The sequence below is a fragment of the Drosophila novamexicana genome, unplaced genomic scaffold (genome assembly GCF_003285875.2).
Source record: "Drosophila novamexicana strain 15010-1031.04,08,12 unplaced genomic scaffold, DnovRS2.1 tig00001917-arrow-arrow-pilon, whole genome shotgun sequence".
In the NCBI taxonomy this organism is placed as follows: domain Eukaryota; kingdom Metazoa; phylum Arthropoda; class Insecta; order Diptera; family Drosophilidae; genus Drosophila; species Drosophila novamexicana.
The window spans coordinates 152,187-173,306 of NW_020824907.1; the positions used below are offsets into that span (position 1 = coordinate 152,187).

A 21,120-nucleotide genomic window follows, 5' to 3' on the forward strand; every position below is an offset into this window, starting at 1 on the left:
ACTTAGCGCAGCCAACTTAACATGCACATGATTTATTTCTGGTGCTGTCAAATGTATGAAGCAGAGTATTTTAGCAGAACAATTTGTTGCCTAAATAAAAGTCCTTGTCAAGCAAGCTCAATCATTTAGCTTCTACGATGACTGCGCACTGTGCTTTCAAATGATTGACAGAGCTCTCTACTTAGGACAAATTCAAATGTTGAATAAAATAATAGATTGTTATCTCTTTTGATATGATTTTATAGTATACAAATTGCTTTATGCTTTTGAAATCTAGTGTGTACATCAGCACACATGCATCAATCAATCAATCAATCAATCATTTGCATTTTGCTCATTTCTTAACTATTTGCTCTCCCTTTTCCCACACACTCTCTCTCCCTCTCTCTTTGCACTTTTTCGCCATGCTGCTCAGTTGTGCCAAAGCTGCGCTACACGTGCCCCAAGGGCAAATTTACCTGTCGCGATCTTAGCTGCATTTCGATTGTGCATCGCTGTGATGGACGCGCCGATTGTCCGCACGATCGCTCCGACGAGGAGGGTTGCCGTATGTCTTGACACCCTCTCTCTCAACTTGATATGTGCTGTACATGCGTACTTTCTCTCTCCCTCTCTTCTTTCCATCCGCCTTCCTTCTCCTTCTCTCTCTCTCGCCCATTGCTCACATGCAGCCTGTCTGTACGACAAATGGCAATGCGACGATGGCACTTGCATTGCAAAGGAGATGCTCTGCAATGGCAACATCGATTGCCCCGAGGATATATCCGATGAACGCTACTGCGAGGGTGAGTGTGTGTGCGTGTGTGAATGTGTGTGTCTGGATGTGTGCGTGCGTGTTTGACTGTCATAGTTGCTCGGGAGTGAGTGCCACACTGGCAGGTAAGTTGGTCACGCGTGCTGTCAATGCCCGTCAACGCTGTTACTATGCTACCCTACTTTTTATCGCTATACAACACTGTCTTGCACTTATCGATTTGTGCCTTGTCAGCTGTCAGGCTGCAGGCGAGGCCCCAGCGTCGATTCCAATTCACTTCCTCGAAACACTCACCACATTTACAGCGCATCACTAACCCATCCATAAACATATCCATACCAATTGCCGACTATCGGTTATCGATAACACATTACACAACACTCAGGTGGCTACGATCCCGATGATCAGTGTCATTTTACTGAGTTCCGCTGCGGGAACGGTGAGTGCATACCGGTGCGTCAGGTGTGCGATAACATCTACGATTGTAACGATTACACAGACGAGCAAGACTGCGGTAAGTGCTCCGTCTCTGGCATTGTTATCGATAAGCGTCTCTGTTATGAAATAAGCTTCTGTGTGTATTGCTTACTGCGGTTCTCTGTTTATATTTGGTAACTCTTGGTGACTGCTCAATCTTTACAGCGACTCTCTCAATATGTTCGCCTACAATCTTCCCTATGTGTTTCTCTCTGTGTATCGCTTCTTTGTTCGATAGTTATTTATTATCGAATGCTTACGCGTCTTTGTGGTAGCTCTTATGCGTGTCAACTGCCAAAAGTTATGATTTTTTACTTAACAAATTTACATTTTATTTCTCTTCTTTCCCAATTCGACCTGAACAAAAAAAAACAAAATCCGATAAAATTACCAAAATATGTGAACAAACTTGAACGTTTGTGGTTGTGGTTATCGAATGTCCAAAAACTAATCGATTAATTGCACGCTACAAAAACAACAATCCAACTCCCCGCAACTGGAACAACAACAACAACAACATCAATTGGCTCAACTGCAAAATTTGCATGCTCAAAACTTAACAAACAAAAAATAATAATAATAATAATCGATAATGATGTCCAATCCATCTCACAAATATCCCAAATATCCCCGTGTTTATATATATATCAACGGTTCTGCATGCGGTTACCACCTCCACATCCTTACTCGACCCCCAAAACCGATAACAACGACAAATGCATGCGGCTCACAGATTTGAACGATGTCAACGCAAACGAACCCGATACCGTCGATATGAATGGCATTATACGCAATTATGCAGACCATCACCGTCCGCGACCACCGCCGAAAATTGGTCGCGATAACGATAACGATAACAAAATGCATATCGGCATGCACGAGCTCGATGCGAAAGAGTTCTCACTGTACCTTCCCCAAGACCTATACGAAAAGTCAAGTCCCCAAAATCCTTGCGCCACCAATCAATTCGAATGCGGGAACAAAGTCTGCATACCGCTCCATCTGCGCTGCGATGGCAGCTACCACTGCAACGATAAAAGTGACGAGGATAATTGCGATCGCTATAAACGTCCCACAACCACCAGGCGACCCGTGACGGCCGCACCGACGCCCTATTACTGGGCAAAGGTACCGCCGGCCTCACTGGAGCGCCAGACAACAAAGACGACACAATCGCCATACGCAGTAACAGCAGGCACGCGTCCAACCACTAACCCAATATCAATAACAACGAGAGGAGTTCTAACGAGTAGGTGTCTTATGCTTAAAAGTAGCGTGTAGCTAGTTGTCTTGCATCTCTAAATGCTTGGGTAAAACGAAAAACCATCCAACAGGTAGCGAGTAAGCAATGCAAGTAGTTTGGATTTAAATTAACGAGTAACGAGCAGCGACTAACGAGCTGTTAGCAGCGAGTAACGAGCTGTTAGCAGCGAGTAACGAGTTGTTAGCAGCGAGTAACGAGTTGTTAGCAGCGAGTAACGAGTTGTTAGCAGCGAGTAACGAGTAACGAGTTGTTAGCAGCGAGTAACGAGTTGTTAGCAGCGAGTAACGAGTTGTTAGCAGCGAGTAACGAGTTGTTAGCAGCGAGTAACGAGTTGTTAGCAGCGAGTAAAGAGTGACGAGTTGCTAAGAGTCAGTAACGAGTAACGAGCTGCTATCAGCGAGTAATGCGTTGCTGGCAGCGAGTAACGAGCTGTTAGCAGCGAGTAATGAGTGACGAGTTGCTGCGCTGCGCTCACCGTTTGAGGGCTGGTGTAATTCTTTAGCTTAGACGGGTTCCACAACAAAGTGCATGCCATGTTTGTGATTCTACATTGAAATTTACATAATTTAAGCTCACACATACACAAACAGACCACACACAAACACACAAAAGCAATCAACTAGATATAAAGTAAAGCATTTAATTTAGCATTTAATGTTACGTTATTTTTAAATTTACCGCCACTTTTTTTTTTTTTAATTATAATTGCCACACACACATACATACTCCCACCTCTCTCTCTCTCTCTCGCTCTCTTTCTCATGCACTCACTGTAACTCTTCTGTTTCTCTTTTTTATGTTATTTATGTACCTGCTCGCTCGTATTATTAAAAATATGTCTTGCCAAACACCGACCCCGACATCCATACAAAATCAAAAAAAAACAACCAAACACCATTTATAGACAGCTCATCATCATCGTCATCATCATCGTCATCATCATCATCATCATCATTGCCCAGCAATTGCCTCGAAAACATTGAATTCGCGTGCCACAATCGCGATTGCATTCCGATTGAGAGCGTCTGCGATGACATTCCCGACTGCCAAGAGCATGAGGACGAGGATTATGCACTATGCAATTGCAGCAGTGACAAGGTAAGTGCCATCCCTCATACACACACACAGACACACAGCTACACCCCCCACACACACACACACACAGACACAGACGCATCACATACATAAACAATACATGTGTTTTCTCAGTATAAATGTGTGCGCGGCGGCGGTTGCATACCCAAAACCCAAGTCTGCGATGGCAAATCTCAGTGCCGCGATGGCAGCGATGAGAGCGCATGTCGTAAGTAGCAAACCACTGAATTTCTGCTTTACCAATTCATGCATTTGCCATGTACGCACAATACCAACCCCCAGACTCCCCACACCCCTCGACCCCAAATGTTCACATTCGCACCTTAAGCCTGGCTATGAACGAAACGACTAATTGCTTAACTAACTAAACTTAAGCCATATTTTCGGTTGGGTATGAATATATCGTAATATTAAATAATCTTAAATATCGCTTAGAGATGGGCGCGTGTCGTGACACGACAAGTGAGCCTCTTCTGCAGAGCTGTCCTTTGACAAAATGATACTTAACTAATTACAAATGAATAATCTATTTAATTATTTATTTATTTATTATTATTATTTATTATTTAAATATATTTATGTTGACCAATTAATCTTACTAATTAATTTGCTAAGCAACAATTTCTTAAAGTATTTTATTTGTATAATTTTTTCAAGTATTTTTTGCACAACTTTAGCTTTATTCGGCTCGGGATTTTTGAGTTATTTTAACTTTTAAGCATAACCAACTAAGTATTTATAATTTTGCCAAATATATGAATGCACCACAGCCACAAATTTACCAAATACCCTACCCTACCGCCCACATCCGGAATCCCGCGCCAAACATTCTTGAAGAGTAAAAAACATATTTAGTTTTTATGCCGCTAACTGTACTCTGTTCTCTTCTTCTTTTTACGCTCCACGCTTTAAACTGCAAAAAAAAAACAAACAAATATAAAACCCAACTGTGTAAAATCGTCGTCTCTCTTTCGCTCTCTCACTGTCTCTGTCTCGCTCTCTGTGACCTATGCTCCATATTGTATACAACAACAACATCAACAACAACAACAACAAACAACATCAAACACAACAACCATCCGTCATACTATCATACAAACACCATCATGCCATCAGACTTTCATGCCAAATTCAATCTGAGCCGCCCGATCATCGAATGCCAGAGCTTCCAATACCAATGCGGGGACGGTAGCTGCATTTCCGGCTACAAGCGCTGCAATGGCATCACGGACTGCGCCGACGGCGCCGATGAGTACAACTGTCTGATCAATTACGAGACGAACTACGGTACTACTAAGAAACTAACCTCAAAAAAATGAAGAAAAAAAAGAAAAAACCAAAAGATATAGACCAAATTTGGAGCAAGAGAGTTGCCGCATAACTGACGCTACATATATACTTTATATATTTGTTTATTTTTTGTTTTTCATCATCTTTGCATACACATTGTCCCATGTACAAATACGCATATATATATATATATATATATATATATATAGACAGTGACTCAGACACAGACCCCGACAATGATCCATTGAACGAGTGCGATCTGTATTATTTTGAGTGTGACTTTGGCCAGTGCATACCCTTAGAGAAGAAGTGCGATGGCTATGCGGACTGTCAAGATGAAACCGATGAGCTCGATTGTCCGGCTTTTACAGGTAAACATACACACACCCACTCACACACACACACAGACACATACACTCATATATGTCACACACACACACACACATGCAGCGAGGCTTTACTGTATATTGTGTTAAGAACTGCTTCGCTAATATTCCAAACAAACACCTTGCCACTTGCCTAACACAGCTTTAGAGTGTACACTTTGGTCCACTCTAATTTATGTTACTCACACACACACACACTCGCATACACACACTCTCGCACACACATTCACACACATAATCTCGTGATCATCGTCATTTTGCAGAACATTGTCTAGAGCACGAGTTCGAGTGCGATGATTATTGCATGCCACGCGATCAGCTGTGCAATGGTATTGCCAACTGCAACGATGGCAACGATGAACGCAACTGTACTTCTTGTCGCAATGATGCCTATCTGTAAGAGATGTTCCAATATCGGCTGCCCAAGCAACAATATCGTTAGCCCTTCGCATTAAACTCTCTTATATATATATATATTCTTTTATGCACACACAAACACACACACACACACTCATACGCACACAATTACACACGATCACCAACGTCTGCGTCACCATCATCATCGTCATCGTCATCATGAACATTATCGCCAATCGATAAACCTATCGCACAATCGCCAGCTGCAACACTGGCGATTGCATTGCCAGCCAGCTGCATTGCAATGGCATCGCTGACTGTACCGATGCCAGCGATGAGCGCAACTGTGGTAAGCACATAAACAAAACAAAACCAAAGAAACCCAACGAAAACCAACTACTAAGACCTCTCAATACCCTACCCTACACCCAGCACTGCAACTGTAGCCCGTAGCCCGTAGAAGTAGCAACATTTATTTACTTGCAATATCTCTTATATATTCTTGATCTCTGCCGAATTTGTAGTTTGTTTTTGTCTGCCTGGTAGTTTCGTAGTTATTGCGCACAGCGATTACTTTGTGTTGTTGTCGTTTTGTTTTTTAAATACATTTGTTTTTTACAATCTTTTCATTGATTTATATTGCAATTTTGAAGGCAGCGGCTGTACGCTCTATCAGATTGCCTGCAACGGCGCCTGCCTCGATTGGTCGCTGCGATGCGATGGTAAATTCGATTGCGACAATGGCATTGATGAGCGCGATTGTCCGGGTAACAATTACATATACATATCTATCTCTAGTTTCAATATTTACTTACAACTATCTGCGTAGACTTTTCAATATATATTTCTAATTTTACGATTTCTGCCAATCGATAGCTATCGATAAATATTTGTGCAGTGCCAGCTCTTATTTGGCATTGCTTTAACACTTTCACATAGATCACGTTCGATAACTTTTTGCATTTTTTACTTTTTACATATTTTTCTACTTTTTGTTATCGACATTTGTTTGTTGCTATCGGCAACTGTCGAACTGTTATCGATAACTTTTGCTTGCCTGTCGATAAGTTTTCGAGCAGTATAGCTACTATTTTTTGATATTCGCATTGCCCGCATTTTTTGAATATGGTTTCCATTTTTTGTGAACCATTTTCAAGCCTTTAAATTAACATCGATAAATATCGATAACTTTTTTAGCAGCTCTATTGGAGCTCCCACTCGCACTCTTGCATAAACTTCACGCCCATATTGCGCCTACTCACTTGAACTCATTTCTCGCTTTCTCTTTTGCTGTCTCTCTCTCTTTCCCCCTCTCTCTATTTAACTGTTTCTCTCTCTCTCTCCCTTATTCTGTTGCTCTCATAAGTCACAAACATTCTGCATAATTTTTGTAATGCTCATGCGTTTTTTTACGTTTGTTATTTTTGTTGTTTTGTTTTAACAAACGTCACACACACACACACATCTACACACACACACACACAGACAACCACACAACTGGCAACAACAATTTTAGAAACACAACCAGAACTAAAACCTGCCAACCGTATCAATGGCAATGCGCGAACTCTGAATGCATTAACGCCGATTTTTTGTGTGACAAACAAGCCGATTGCACGGACGAATCGGATGAATTGCCGGTTAATTGCTTGGGACAGGGTAACGATACACACAATTCCAACTCAAGCTCACCCCACACCCCACACCCCACACCCCACACCCCCATGCCCTCCCCTCTAACAATCATCACCAGACAACTTTCCCGACAAACCCAACAAATTGCCGTCCAGTCCAAAAATGATCCAACAACCTACTCTCTTTAGTTTTAAGTGCCTAGCCGTAAGTTAAGTATCGATAACAGCGATAACGATATATAACGCACAGGTTTGTATATGTCTATAAAGTATTAACTAAGTGAGGTTGTGTTTGTACCTGAAAGCGCCGCTTTATTAATCTCAACTGCTGCCCATTTAACAAGCCGTTGCTCACTTTGTTCTCTTGTCTCTCTTTCTTGTTATGCTTTAAAATCGAACACGCATAATCGTTGATTGTTATCGGGATCGATAACGATACCACACACCTCACACCACACACAAACAATCATCAATATATATCGCATGCAAACGCAATCGCAATCGCATTCGCAATCATAGCCACAAATCGGCTAACCGCCGATGACTGCCGCCGGGATCAATTCTTTTGCGATGAGTCGTGCTTCGATCGTTCGATATACTGCGACGGACATATCGATTGCACAGACCGCAGCGATGAGCGCGACTGCCATTTGCATACCACACGTCATCCATTGTACCAACCGCTGCCCTGTCCACAGCACACATGCCCCAGTGGCAGGTGCTACACGGAGAGCGAACGCTGCGATGGCCGTCGTCATTGCGAAGACAGCTCCGATGAGGCCAACTGTGAGTATTTCATTTTCAATCTTAACTCAAATCATTGAACCACACACAATCTCGTTACTCATTAAGTTTCATAACGGGCTATGCACTACACTCAAAAAACGGGGTATAAAAGAAAAAGTGTGACCAAACCTGAGATCATTTTTCGAGGAGTGTTCGCTTTAGGACTGTTCCACCTCAGTTTTATGCCAAATCTCAATAGATTGATAAAGGAAACACTTCGTTACAATCCGACGTTCATAAAGATCTGTTAGATTCCGAGATATGTTTCCAAGAAAAAGGAATAGAGAGCAACTAAGCTCAAGATTAATGTTTATCTTTGGGGTATTTTGAAGTTTAGCGTTTGATGAGGATAGCTCATTCAGGATAGCTCTGAATATATTGAAAAAAGGGAACATTTAGTTGCGATCCGAGGTTCATAAAGATATGTGGAATCCAAAACGGAATATAGCTTTGCATAGAAAGGAACTAAGAGCTGGCGAAATATATTATCGTTAGGATTCTTGAAATGACTGCGAAAAACAATTTCAGCGAGAAAAAAAGTTTTAAATCCAAATATCAAGCACATTTTATTCTTGAATGCACTTCAATATATTCCAAAACAGAAACTTAATAAAAAAAAAAAGCAATAAAAGAAATTAAGAACAAAATACTTGCCAAATAAGCACATGCTTAATGAAAGTTGTATTTAGCTTAAATACTCTACACTTGTTAGGGAATATGACAATATTCAAACCGATTCCGTCTATCTATCTGTAAAAAGTGGTAGATATATGTTAAACTCAGTAAAGTCGAGCCCCACATCTCAACTAAATCATATTGACATTATTGTACTAACATATCATAAAGCTGCCATTGGAATATTCTTTCGCGAACTGAACACAGTTCCTCAATGTACATCATCTTCATGCATACTTTAAACCACAATTTTTATAAAATTATTAACAATATGTCATATTTAAAAAAAACAACAGCTTCATTCTAAGCTACAACTAACTTTTGCTTGTTTGATGCAATCTATTTAACATATGCTAGGGACTTCCTTTGAATTCTTACTGTTAGGGTATTTAAGCTTCGGCAACCAAAAGTTCAAAGCTTTCACTCTAAGTGGAACAATGTTTGGTACAGCTTTTTTAAATATTCATTAAAAATCATTTTAAGTTTGTGTATGAAGACGAATAGAAGTGACAGACGAGGAGATACCCTTGCTTGTCCCACTCTGTGTATGGGAAAAGCATTCTTGATTAACTTCGGTGCTGATCATTATGAAAATTTTAGGGCTTATTCAAAACTGTGTACATACAAAAGCGCAAGGCTTTAACTTTAAAAGTTAGTTTTTATATCCTGAACCCATTAAAAATGGGTATAAGGGTATATTGTATTTGTGCAAAATCCAAATGTATATAACAGGCAGAAGGAAGCTTCTCCGACCCCATAAAGTATATATATTCTTGATCAGCATCAGTAGCCGAGTCGATCTAGCCATGTCCGTCTGTCTGTCCGTCAGTATGTATGAACGCAAGGATCTCAGAACCTATAAAAGCTAGAGATGAATTTTAGATGTAGGTGCTCCTAGTTCCCGCGCAGATCGAGTTTGTTTCTGATAATCGATAACTTACTCCGTTTCCAAGCAATCGATAAAAATCGATATCGATATCCTGTTTTTTGGGCAATTTTGGTAAATAATAAGAGCTAGAGTCACCAAACTTGACATATAGCTTCTAAAATAGAATATATATATATATATTTGATGTTGGAAGAAGAGGGTTCAGGGTATCCCCTAGTCGGGAGCTCCCGACTAGAACCTCTTACTTGATTTTATTTATATTTCTTGTATGGTACAGGCACCTTGAGTTAGTTATTGATGGATGTAATCGTATTGCTTAATGTTTTAAGTTGCTGATCAATGTTGTTCTCTCTCTCTCTCTCTCACTCTCTTTCTCACACACCCACGCTCTCTTTCACTCTCTCTTACTGTGTCACTGGCTTACATTCACCTTTAATATGAATTTATCTAAATGCAATGTACACTATTGTGCTCTCTTTCTTTCTTTCTCTCTTCTCTCTCTCTCTCTTACCTATCTCTCACGTGTTTCTATTTGTTTTTGGTTTTTCGCTTTTAACCAAATTTGTGTTGGCAAAATTGCACCAATTATACTTAATTATGAATAAATTTAAACAAAAATAAATAAAACAGGTACTCAATGCAAGGATAACGAGTTTTCCTGTTACGATCGACAGTTTTGCATAAATGCAACACAGCACTGCGATGGCTTCTACGACTGCAAAGACTTTTCCGATGAACAGAACTGTATTGGTTAATAATATTTTATGCAAATTATTCCAAGCTCACATTTTGCCTATATCCCCCGTAATGTAGTTAGTAGTCTTTAGTTCTAGTTGTATTCTCCCTAGTTTCTATCTAAGCCAATTGCATGCTAACTGATAAAAAAAAGAAAAATTTCAACATATTCTAGTCCCAGTTTAAGCCAGTTCTACGAGTTACACATGTGTATGCACTCTTTGCAAAGAAAATTACTTTGTTTTCAATTCTGATTATTCAAACATAAATTGACTATATCTTTATATATTATACCTTCCTTTTTTCTCTAAAGTGTCTAGCTTCCAGCTGTAGAGAGATCCGAAAAGATCTTGCTCCAAAAGCCAGTTAATAATTGCTGATTTTTTCATAACTTTGACAGGCTGCGCTGCGGATCAGTTCCGTTGCCGCAATGGCGACTGCGTATCTCAGACCGATGTCTGCAATGGCTTTACCCAGTGCATGGATGGCTCCGACGAGGAGAACTGCGATATAATGCAATGCCAGCCGAACCAGTTCCGCTGCCGGAACGGCCAATGCGTCCACCAGGCGTTGCGCTGCAATGGCAAGACCGACTGTCAGGACAGCTCCGATGAGCACAATTGTGGTAAGTAGCCGGTTCCGACTTGGCCCCTTGGGCAAAGGCAAGCAGCTTGCTTCATCATCGACAATACCATCATCATCATCATCATCACCATCAACATTATCATCATGATTGATCATTGATCAATATGCGCTCATCAACATTTAGCTGGCAGCAGATCCGCAACAGGCAGCACAACAACAGCCACAACCACAACCACAACTGTGGTGCCCATCACAACGATGTCGATGGGTGGAAAGCGCAACAGTTGCCCACCGAGCATGTTCCGGTGTGAGCACGGTCCTTGCCTGGCGCTCGGATTGCGCTGTAATGGTGTTATCGATTGTCCGTTCGATGCCAGCGATGAGCTGGACTGTGAGCCCATCACTAATGAGATCGATAGTAAGTGGTTATCGACCCGTCAACCGAACCCAAACAAAACGGTGTCAGCAAAAAAAAAAAAAAAAAACCCCACCACAACTACCAACAACTATAATTCACAATCTCAAGCTAACCCATCGACCAAAGCGTACTAAACGAATAAGGGCGCCGCAGTGCTATTAAAATTATAATATAATATATATTTTCTATTCTTTCGATAACACCCATAATACTGACCTTTAACTATGCTTTTGTTGTGCAATATTTAACACTGTGCTGACATGGAATATTTCCATTTCTTTCTTGGCAGTTTCCGACCCGTCGCCAGCCGGACGCAATCAGCTGAACCTGAAGACCTATCCCGATAGCCAGATCATCAAAGAAAGTAAGTATGGATCTGTCCTTCGACGGTGATAGTTGCTTATGTTTAACATGGTTAAAGGCAAAGTCATTTGAAAAGCAAACTTAAAGAATGCCTCGCAAAAGAATGAATTTTGATTTTTTATCGATAGCAATCGATAATTTGTTGTCTGCTTTCGATAAACAACATGGCATAATGTGATGCTGATGAACCCGTGTCGATAACTCGTCTGCGATCGATAAATAATATCAATAGCTAGTCTGCTTTCGATCAAAGGTATTGATACCTTGTCGATACCTTCGGTATCGATAGCTCTTTACATACTCTCGATAAATGGTATCGATAACTTGTTGCCTGCTATCTTTAGCGATATAAAAAGCGCGTTGTCTGTTATCGATTAATTGCCTCAACGATACCGATAACTCCTGGTCTGTAATCGATAACAAATATCGATAAATCAGTTACTCTGGCAGTGGATCTTTCTTTTGCAAGGCTTTAACTAAGCTTCGATCGCATCCGAAGAAGAACGTTGTTTTTTTTTTTTTTGTTGTTGTTTCCATTCGTTTTTTTGACTCTACATAATGTTCTACCATTACTTTTAATGCTTAACCCAACCAAAATGACATAACCCATAAATTAAATACCTGCAGGATATATTAGGGAGGGTAAGTTGGCCTAACTACACACACACACACAATATAAATATTAGACACTCGTCTCGTACCGCGCTGCACCACTGCACCACAGCAAATTGGCTACAGGTCCGGCGTTGTACAATTCTGTCGAAATTCGTATTATTAGTTTTGTCAGCACCCGCCCGCTAGAAACCTTAGACCACAAACGCAAATTGTAAATTCCCCCTTTCCCAACCACACAACCCCCCCCCAAAAAAAAACCACGATTCCCGCAGCGATATGTATAATAGTCCCAAATAGATCCAGTAATTTGCTCGCAATGCTCCCGATATGTGTATACTCCATAATATATATAAATGTGCTTATGCCTGGCTAATGATAATTATTGTGGCATGCAGGACGCGAGGTCATCTTCCGTTGCCGTGACGAGGGTCCAGCCCGCGCCAAGGTTAGGTGGTCACGTCCCGGCGGTCGTCCCCTGCCCGTGGGCTTCACCGACAAGGGCGGACGCTTGGAAATACCCAACATACGCGTAAGTTTGGCTCTTGAAAATCTTAACTTTAAGCATACTAAATCCTGCATTCAAACATTTATAGTTGGAGGACTCTGGCACCTATGTGTGCGAAGCTGTTGGCTATCCGAGCTACGTCCAGGGTCAACAAGTCACCGTCCACCTGACTGTCGAACGCTGTAAGTAACGTTATCAAGTAATTCTCGATATGCTTTCTGGGAATTTGGTTTTGGGTTTTCTTGTTCAATGATCTCTTTCGCAATGAATACGCTTGGACGCAGCCTGGGGCGAGCACAAATACGAGGAGCCCAAATCGAATCGCATCAAATACGGCACTGTGCCGCATATTGATCTCGAGTTCTTTGGTCTAGGTAAAAACGTGCAACATACGGAGCTGGACTAGGTCTATTGAGAAGTGTTCAACATGACTAAGGCATGTTGAACCCAGACGACTTAGCTCTGGATCTTATAGTGAAAATCGGGATACACTCAGGTCTATATTTATAGTCAGGAATTCGCAAATTTAAGAACTTATTGATGAGAGTCTTGTGCTTTCTAAAAATAATAACAATATTCACGATACCCCGGTACTATACGGATCCAGATTTTTATTTATTTATTGGGAATCTAACTTTACACCCATTTTCCAACCCTTGGATAAGCCCGCGTTTATCTTCATCCCAGTTTGATGGATTATCCGAATGTTGTAAAACACGCCTATATACATATCTTTAAAAAAGAGTTGAAAGCAAAAGTGTGTCTTCCATCCATTTTTCATTATAAATTAAAATTCAAAATCAATCAATCAATCAATCAGTCTGTCAGTTGTAATATTTTCTATAGAGCCTAGACCAACTCCAGCTCCTGAACGTAGATAGATCTTTAGCTAATACACAATCTCTCTCTTATGCCCAATGCCGCCTGGCCACTTTATTGGTAAGATGGTTTATGTGCAAAATTTGAAAGTACCTTGCTATAACATTTTCCTGGCGTTGTTCTATTCCACAGTTAACACTGTCGAACACGATCGCCCGCAAACAGCCTGCAGCGAGTACCAGGCGACCTGCATGAACGGTGAGTGCATTGAGAAGTCGGATATATGCGATGGTGTGCCCAACTGCTCGGATGGCTCGGATGAGCACAGCTGCAGCCAGGGACGCAGATGCCAGCCGAACCAGTTCCTGTGCAGCAACTCGAAGTGCGTGGAGCGCACTTGGCGCTGCGACGGCGAAGACGATTGCGGTGACAATTCCGATGAGCAGTCCTGCGATCCCGAGCCCAGCGGTGCGCCCTGTCGCTACAATGAATTCCAATGCTCCAGCGGCCATTGCATACCCAAGAGCTTCCAGTGCGACGATGTCAACGACTGTCGCGACGGCAGCGACGAGTTCGGTTGCAGTAAGTAGACACATGCCCACAGAGCACAATAGATATTCATTAACTTCCATTACAGTGGCGCCCGTGCCCATTCGCCCACCGCCACCCATGCAATCTCTGCTGGAGGGTCAGGCCCTCAATCTGACGTGTACGGCAACGGGTGTGCCCACACCGACAATTGTTTGGCGCCTCAACTGGGGTCATGTGCCCGACAAGTGTGTGTCCACCAGCGCCGGCGGCCGCGGCGATCTCTATTGCCCCAATATGCAGTACAAGGAAAGCGGCGCCTACTCCTGCGAGATCATAAATACGCGCGGCACCCACTTTGTGGTGCCCGATACCATTGTGAAGGTGACACCCGATCGCAATCAGTTCTGTGCCGCTGGCTTCTTCAACATGCTGGCCCGTTCCAGTGAGGAGTGCATCAAGTGCTTCTGCTTTGGTGTCGCCAACTCCTGCGAGAGCGCCAATCTCTTCAGCTATGCCATACAACCGCCCATATTGTCGCATCGCGTGGTCAGCGTCGATCTGAGCCCCTATCAGCAGATTGTGATCAACGAGGGCACCGGACACAGCCTGCTCACCATGCACCATGGCGTTCAGTTCCGTGCCTCCGATGTTCAGTACAACAGTCGCGAGACACCCTATTTGGCCCTGCCCAGCGAGTATATGGGCAATCAGCTGAAGTCCTACGGTGGCGAGCTCAAGTATGAGATCAGCTATTTGGGCAATGGGCGTCCACTTTCCGGACCGGATGTCATCATCACGGGTAACGGCTTCATACTGACCAATCGCGTGCGCACCCAGCCCAATCAGTCGAACAAGGTGAGGATCAGCTTCCTGCCCGGCACCTGGCAGAAGCCCGACGGACGCAAGGCTACACGCGAGGAGATCATGATGATATTGGCCAATGTGGATAATATACTGATACGCTTGGGTTATATTGATGCTGTGGCGCGCGAGGTGGAGCTGACCAACATTGCCATGGACTCGGCCGGCACCTCGGATCAGGGTCTGGGCAGCGCCTCCCTTGTGGAGAAGTGCAACTGTCCGCCGGGCTATGTTGGCGATTCGTGTGAGAGCTGCGCACCGGGTTATGTACGCCAGCCGGGCGGTCCCTGGCTGGGTCGCTGTGTACCCTTTGTGCCAGAGCCCTGCCCGGCCGGCACCTATGGCGATCCTCGCCGTGGTGTGCCCTGCCGCGATTGCCCCTGCCCCCAGAGCGGCAGCAACAACTTTGCCAGCGGCTGCCAGCTGAGTCCCGACGGCGATGTCATCTGCAATTGTTATGAAGGCTATACTGGCAGACGCTGCGAGAGCTGCGCCGCCGGCTATCAGGGTAATCCGCTGGCACCTGGCGGTGCCTGCCACCGAACACCCGAGTCGACATGCAACGTGGAGGGCACCTACAACCAATACAGCAATGGCAGCTGCCACTGCAAGGCCCTGGTCACCGGCGATCGCTGCGACAGCTGTGCCCCGAAGAGCTTCCACCTGAACTCGTTCACCTATACCGGCTGCATTGAGTGCTTCTGCAGTGGCCTGCAGGCGGACTGTACCAGCACCTCTTGGAATCGCGAACAGGTCAGCAGCAGCTTTGGACGTTCCCGTGCGCCGCACGGTTTCCAGCTGGTGCGCGATTATACACGCGTGACGCCACAGCCCGTGCCATTCGATACGCTTGCTTACGAGATTAGCTTCAGGTCCAGCTCGGATTACAGTGCCGACACCCTGTACTGGAGCCTGCCCGTACCGTTCCTGGGCAACAAGCTGACCGCATATGGCGGACGCCTCAACTATACGCTTAGCTACAGTCCATTGCCTGGCGGTCAGATGTCGCGCAACAGTGCACCCGATGTGGTCATCAAGAGCGGCGAGGATCTAACCCTTATCCATTATCGCAAATCGGCCGTCAGCCCCAGTACGTCCAGCTCGTATGCGGTGCCCATCATTGAGAGCGCCTGGCAGCGCATCGATGGCCAAGTGGCCAATCGCGAGCATTTGCTGATGGCGCTCAGCAAGATCGATGCCATATACATCAAGGCCACGTACACGACCAGCACCATGGAGGGCTCCCTCAAGCAGGTCGTCATGGACATTGCCACCGCCAACAATTTGGGCACTCAGCGCGCCTACGAGGTTGAGGAATGCCGTTGTCCACAGGGCTACGTTGGACTCTCCTGCGAACGCTGTGCGCCCGGCTACAAACGCAATCCTGAGGAGGGTCTCTATCTGGGCCTGTGCGAGCCTTGCGAATGCAATGGCCACTCCACCCAATGCGATGCCGAAACTGGCGAGTGCCTGGTAAGTGCAGCACAACAACTGGCTTCGAGGGTGTGAAGTAGCTTAAACGACGGGGTCACGCAACGGAAGATCCCGGCAGGCCAGGATTCATATCACACTGCAGGTGGAGCAAAACTGAACGCTCTTAGTGGATGACCTATAGTGTATTCAATGGAATACTAGTTTCCTATATAAGTTTTACCATATATATTGGAAGATTGTGTAGGGTAGCATCAGGTAGTGCAAGGTAGCAGGATTAAGTCTAGGGTAGTGAATATTTAATACGCTCCTCCTTGGCATGAGCTAGACCTACCTATAACCTACATGTTTAAGTGTAAAACGATTATTTTGAATGGAAGTTAAGGTTGTCTCAAAAATAGAACTAGTGTATGTAAAGATAGAAAGGATATTCCCGATATTCCCCAATATGAGGGTTCCGTTTTCAAACTATTTCAACCCTGAAGACAATTGTTTAAAACCTTGGCCCGCTTCTGACGACGTTTCCTCTTATCATTGACAGAACTGTGCCGACAATACCGAGGGCGAGAACTGCGAGCGCTGTGCCGGCGGTTATATTGGTGATGCCAGCCGTGGCACACCCTATGACTGCCAGCCGGACAACAATGGACCACAGCCGCCGCAGCCGGAGCCGGACAATCAACGTGGTTGCCATTGGTGCAACAGCGACGGCACCGAGGACTGCCGCGGTGGCGTCTGCTACTGCAGGCGGAATGTGGTGGGAAGTCGTTGCGATCAGTGCCGCGAGGGTACCTTCGGTCTGTCGCCCCTACATCCGGATGGCTGCAAGGAATGCTACTGCTCGGGCCAGGCGACACAATGCCGCTCCGCGTCCGTCTATCGCCAGCTGATTGCCGTGGACTTTATTAGCAACAAGGCGCTCATCACCGACGAATACGGCCAACAGATGGAGATGGATGACACGAATCTGAGCAAGGATATACCCAACAATAAGTACACCTACACATACCAATCGTATTCGCCCAAATACTGGAGTCTGCGCGGTAATGTCCAGGGCAATCAGCTGCATGCCTATGGCGGCTTGTTGAACTACACTCTGATCACGGAATCGTTCGGCAACTATGAGCCCGGTAACGATGTGGTGCTCATTGGCAATGGCATACGCCTGGTCTGGTCCCGACCGGCCGTTGAGTCCCATCTCGATGAGTACAGTGTCCGGCTCAGCGAGGAGGAGCAGTGGCAGCGTTTGGATAGCGGCAGCGCCGTACCGGCCACACGTAGCGACATCATGAGCGTGCTGACCAACCTGGAGCATCTGCTGATACGTGCCACACCCAAAATACCCACCACACGGACCTCCATTAGCGACGTGACATGGGAATTATCTGTGGAGCTGGCGCAGCCGGGCGCCGAGCAAGCCATCGACATTGAGCTCTGCCAGTGCCCAGCTGCCTATACGGGCAACTCGTGCGAGAATTGTGCCCCGTTGCACTACCGTGAAGAGAGTGGACAGTGTCGTGCCTGTCCCTGCCAGGAGGATAATACGGAGAGCTGTTATCTCGGCAGCAGCGGCTATGTCGAATGCCAGTGCAAGGCACGTTTCACAGGCGATCGTTGCCAGGATTTCGGTGAGTAGTTGCTCCAAGCATAAGTATAATAATGAAAATATGCAGGAAAAAACCAAAATAAATAAATATATTAATATGAAGTTTGGTCGAAATGGGCACCAGACTCCCTGCCCTGCCAATCAGAACCCACGCATTGTTCTCTTTGAACACAATCGATTCATGATCCACAGCTCTTATGATCTATGCTTTTCCCGCGCGCCCCCCCCCCCCCCCCCCCCTCTCTCTCTCTCTCTCTCATTCTCCGTCTCCCTCTCTCGCTGTCTCAAAGCTCTTATCCATATATATTTATACATATATCTCTCTTACTTTAAGCTAAGTAGCTGATCTCTCTCATTTTATATACAATTTTCTACATATCTTTCAACTTTATTTTTTATTCACCACACATCCGTCCACATCCAAAAAAAAAAAAAAAACTTTTAAAAAAAAATATACAAAAAAACAACAAAAAATTCTACGATCATATATATTCGAGAAAAATATACGAAATCATCACAACAAACATCCAATCCATCCACATTCTAGACACATCTCGCATTATTGAAGAACCGCCCAAGATATGCGATATAAGCAGGGGATTCTGTTGCAACGGCTTTCGGTTCGATATTGAGCCCAACGAGACAATATCGTATAATGACACTCTACAGATAATTAAGGGCAACAGAGTTATAGGAAATATAACCAAACTGCGCCACGGCTGCCATCAGCGAGGTTCGCCAATCATCAGTCAATCAATCAATCAATCAATCAATCAAACAAACAAACACTACAAACAAACAACAACAACAACTACCACTCTCTCTCTCTCTCTCTCTCTCTCTCTCTATCTCTCTCTCTCTCTCTCTCTCTCTTTCTCTCTGTCTCTTCTATCGCTCTGCCTTTGTCTACCCTTTACCAGCTGTTGTAAACTACTCTTACACTGCAAAAATAAAAAAAATGAAAGTGAAATCCATTTACCCACAAGTCAATTCACATATTTTACGTGCTCACACTTCCATCTGTTAGACATTCGTTTCCTAATATTCCCCCCACTCCCAACCAATGTGCTCTTTAACTCAAGTATCATTTGGTCAATTACTCAATTGTTCTCATACTAGCTAAGAATTCACTACACTGTGCAAAAAAGATGAGTGCGTACATTGCTGCAACTTTGATATAATACATTCCAAATTGGCGAATTCATGTGATTCAAATTCATATTTGCTAAATTTTAAAAAAAAGTTTAAAAGCTAATTTTTGTTTTTTGATTATTTATTTTTATATCAATATATATTTTAATATAAAATAAAAGGATAAAAATATGCTGCTCTTCAAGCCTTTTAGATTTGATTCGAATGGAAAGATATATTTGCACTTAATCAATTAATTTACAAGTGATAAATAACTACATCAAACGAAGTTAAAAGGAGCAACAAGGTTGCCATACGGCATTTTAAAATACGAATGCGGTGTTGCCAGCTCGTTTTGTGCTGATCAGGCAATGCAACCCTGCGTTGTTGTGGCTGTGTACTCTCACTTGCTCTGTGCGCATTCCTTTAGTGTATACACTGTTGTAGGCGCTCTCCCTTCCTCTCTTTCTCTCTCGCTCTCTCCCTTTCTCTTACTATGTGTTTCTGTCCGCAGAGCGCTGTAATAGCTCAATCGCTCAGCGTTATTTATTTTTCGGTGCTCTTGAATAATTCTAGAAACCTAGACTTGAACTCTACTCCCATGTTGTTGTTTAATTTGTTTTAGTTTTTTTTTTTCTAGCACCTCTTTAAAATGTATTTTGTTTGTGTATAAAGAAAATCTGTGTGTCTCATCGCTATGCTATGTATTCATAGTTCGATAACTCTGTGTATAAACATTTACTCGTATTGTAGGCAAAGTACAAAAAAGAGCTATCCGCGGCAAGCCGTAGATTAAATACCCTTGCAGATGGGCCAATTGTTAGCCAGGAGTTATACGATTTAGTAGTCCGATTGGATGCTGTTGAAAAACAAACCTAAACACATTTTACTACCGATTATTCCGATAGATCTATATGATATAGTATTACGATCTTGATAACATTTGATTTCTAACGTGGTAGTTCGCATAAATATGAAGTTTCTTGACGATATCTAGGCAATAATTACAAGAGCTATATAGCCAAAAGATGATTCCTATAAGAGCTAAATGATATAGTAGTTCGATCCGAACGATTTCGACATGTGTGCTGCCTGCAACAGAAAGACGAACGCCAACAAAGTTTCTTGACGAACTTTATAGAAATAAGTAGGAGTATATCTGCCTTTCAGTAGTCTACTTTGTTACAAAAGTATAATTCGCTCTGCAAGGGTATGAGAAAATACAAATAAATAAACTTTGAATACTCTCTCTAGTACTAGAAATCGCTGTCGCTGTCAAGTAGTCGGTTATAAATTTAGCTACTCGTACTAACCAAACTCTACAAGAGAAGCCCCAAATTTACACGCACCTTGAGTTAAGATCACGGATGTATCTCGTACTATAAAGATACTATATATATATATACATATAGATATATAGATATTTATGTGAAACCTATTGTAGTGTACTCTTGAGCTGGTTAAAACACAGTTTTAGCTGGCATTTGGTATATGACCTATGTAGTAGTTGGTGCCTAAAACTATGCGTACTTGGAAGCTATACCCTATACAAAAAAAAAAAAGCCCCCCAAAAAAAAAAAGAAAATCAAATCTCCTCCCAAGCCCAACCTCCAGCGTTAATAAACCGCAACCGTGTCACTAATCCAAATTGTAAAGAGTTGAATTTCTAACGTGTAATTGATATGTGAACCGATTCTTGACATCTAATCGATATAATTCTACAATCAATCAGACTATGGAACACCGGAGCCAGCGCCAACCGATCAGCCCGATAATATACGCACCCAGATCATAGTGTCGATATCGAAGCCACAGATCACCATAATGCCCGTGGGTGGATCCATGTCCCTGCACTGCAACGGTCGCATGAAGTGGAATAATGTAAGTGAATGGAAATGATGTATTGATTGATC

At 43.5% G+C, this 21,120-nt stretch overlaps 1 protein-coding gene across 4 annotated transcripts in view; it reads left to right on the forward strand.

Moving 5' to 3' along the window:
* Window positions 1-21,120, forward strand: part of LOC115768668 (basement membrane-specific heparan sulfate proteoglycan core protein) — a 129,265-nt gene that overhangs the window by 87,742 nt on the left and 20,403 nt on the right. The window contains exons 2-12 of one of the 4 annotated variants that reach the window (XM_030713350.1): window positions 1,140-1,268; window positions 1,965-2,480; window positions 10,743-10,967; window positions 11,635-11,709; window positions 12,336-12,350; window positions 12,719-12,852; window positions 12,917-13,010; window positions 13,840-14,229; window positions 14,285-16,512; window positions 17,012-18,098; window positions 20,940-21,088. In XM_030713350.1, the coding sequence (XP_030569210.1) occupies window positions 2,006-2,480; window positions 10,743-10,967; window positions 11,635-11,709; window positions 12,336-12,350; window positions 12,719-12,852; window positions 12,917-13,010; window positions 13,840-14,229; window positions 14,285-16,512; window positions 17,012-18,098; window positions 20,940-21,088 (4,872 nt within the window). In that variant the 5' untranslated portion in view covers window positions 1,140-1,268; window positions 1,965-2,005. Of the gene's footprint in view, window positions 1-1,139; window positions 1,269-1,964; window positions 2,481-10,742; window positions 10,968-11,634; window positions 11,710-12,335; window positions 12,351-12,718; window positions 12,853-12,916; window positions 13,011-13,140; window positions 13,203-13,839; window positions 14,230-14,284; window positions 16,513-17,011; window positions 18,099-20,939; window positions 21,089-21,120 lie in introns of those variants that run through there. The other 3 variants (XM_030713348.1, XM_030713349.1, XM_030713351.1) reach the window with 3 other exon arrangements.